The 2,030-nt window shown below is 54.5% G+C and overlaps 1 protein-coding gene across 1 annotated transcript in view; it reads right to left on the reverse strand.

Annotated features, from left to right (window-relative positions):
* Nucleotides 1–1,582, reverse strand: part of TPST2 (tyrosylprotein sulfotransferase 2) — a 4,549-nt gene extending 2,967 nt beyond the window's left edge. Inside the window, exon 1 of the mRNA XM_010281624.1 lies at nucleotides 747–1,582. Coding sequence (XP_010279926.1) covers nucleotides 747–1,582 — 836 coding nt within the window. The remainder of the gene's footprint in view (nucleotides 1–746) is intronic.
* Between the last annotated feature and the right edge of the window lie 448 nt (nucleotides 1,583–2,030).

Consider the following 2,030-nt stretch of genomic DNA (forward strand, 5'->3'; position numbering starts at 1 on the left):
AAGCAGAGCCCGGCCGCACAGCCCCGGCCGTCACAGAAACGGAGCAGCTGCCTGTCCACATCTGCCCTCACCACTCGGGCATGAGCAATTCATACAAAGCCTGCTTGTATGGTTCCCTTACACCACTGATTAAATTTTGCTCAGTTAGACTTAAGTCTCCATTTAGGAAATAAAGAGCAATAAAAGAGGAGAAGAAGGTGGGAGAAGGCAAGCAACCCCTGGCACCCAGGATGGACAGCCAGCAAGGAGGGAGTGCTGGGGTGTGCCTCCACAGAGCAGGTATTTCTTTTATTCTGCAATACCAGCACCAAACCTGGCAAGAACTGCTACTCACTGCTGAAAGCCATTCATTAGCAGCAAAACTCATCGTGGTAAAGAGGTATTTGAGGATGGGTGGAGAAAAGAAGCATTAAAGAGCTCACGTTTCAGAGCAAGCAGTTCTTTTCAAATTAGAGACCAAAATAATTTCTGCACTGTCAAGACAGATGAATAAAGCAGCCACCTGCTCCTAAAATCCTCGCCTGACAAGCTGCTCTGTTGAGTACAACAGATTGCTAATATTCAAGCCATCTTCTACTCAGAAACACAAAACCTGTTGCAGCAAAACTGGACATGCTGACACTTCTGCCCCTGAAAAGGCATGCATAAACACAAGCAACGAGTCTTTGCCCCCAGTTTTAGCCTTGACCTGCTTCGTGTACAGAAAACGCTCCTCGAAAAGCTGAGGCAGGAGCCGAGACACTCACTTGGAAAGCGACACGCCGCCAGGCTTCCCTATCAGCTCCTCGTGGTGCAGCACCGTGTCGCTCCAGGAGATGTCCAGGAACTTCATGATGGCGTGCATGGACTGCTCGGGGTGCAGCACCAGCTGCTCGTAGTAGACGGGCAGGCACCGGGACCGCCCGATCTCCAAGCACTGCGAGTACATCACCTCGATGGCTTTGTTCCACTTGGTCAGGCAGTCTCGGTAGCTGTTCAGGTCGAAGCCCGCGATCGTCACTTTCCGCGTGATCATGGAGTGGACCGAAGCCCGGCCGTCTCGAACCATCAGGAGGAATTTGGAATTGGGGAACAGCCTGGACAGGTAGACAGAGGACTTCAGCGTGAAGGGATCCTTGTTACACAAATACCTGGCTGGCTCGCCGTGCTTGGCAATCACTTCCAGTATGAAGGCCTGCATAGCGGCGTCCAAAACCTGGTCCGTCACGCCCGCTTCGTCCAAGCGCATCTTCTCTCGCCCCGATTTGGACCAGGCCTGCCGCATCGCCAGCACACGGGGGATGATGCGGGTCTCCTCTCCGCAGCGCACCTCAGGGTGGGCATCGAGCATGGCCCTCATCAGCGTTGTGCCGCTCCGTGGGACCCCGCCGATGAATATCAGTGGCATCTCCTTGCTGTAACGGTACTCGACGTGGTTGGAGTCCATCATGACCAGCTCCTCGTTCTCAGGTCTCATCAGCCTGTGCCTCCTCTCGCTCAGGACCTGCTGGCACTCCAGGACCTGCTGGCCAAGGTGCAGAGTCACCATCAGGGCGACCACCGAGCCCACCACCAGCAACACCCTCCTCATGGTGACCCGCATCCTGTTCTCCTCCGCACAGGCTGGTGACCACGCTTCAGCTTTCAGCTAGCGAGTGTTCCAGCCAACGGGCATCTGGAAGAGAGACACAGCATGGTCAGAGGAGCAGGAGCCGCAACCCAGCCCGGTGGCACCTCAGCGTCCAGACTGGCTCCTTCAGGATGCTGACACCATCCCAGGCTTTCATCATCTCTTTCACTTATCAGCAACTTCCAGGCTAGGTGCCTTCTACCCAGGAGGTAATTAAAGTCTGCCTCAGAGCACACCCAACGAGATTATTTCTGGACTGTTTGTGCACCCAGAATCACAGGTCTACAGCTGAAGCAAAGCTCCAGGAACGTTTCAGAGGGGCCACACGTACCCAGTCAGTCCGTAACAAAACCTTTACAGAGAGTCTGTTTCATCCCAGATGAAGTCCAAACCCTCCCTGCAGCTCTCCCTCCTCCCAAAA

Source organism: Phaethon lepturus, unplaced genomic scaffold (genome assembly GCF_000687285.1).
Source record: "Phaethon lepturus isolate BGI_N335 unplaced genomic scaffold, ASM68728v1 scaffold32432, whole genome shotgun sequence".
Lineage (NCBI taxonomy): Eukaryota > Metazoa > Chordata > Aves > Phaethontiformes > Phaethontidae > Phaethon > Phaethon lepturus.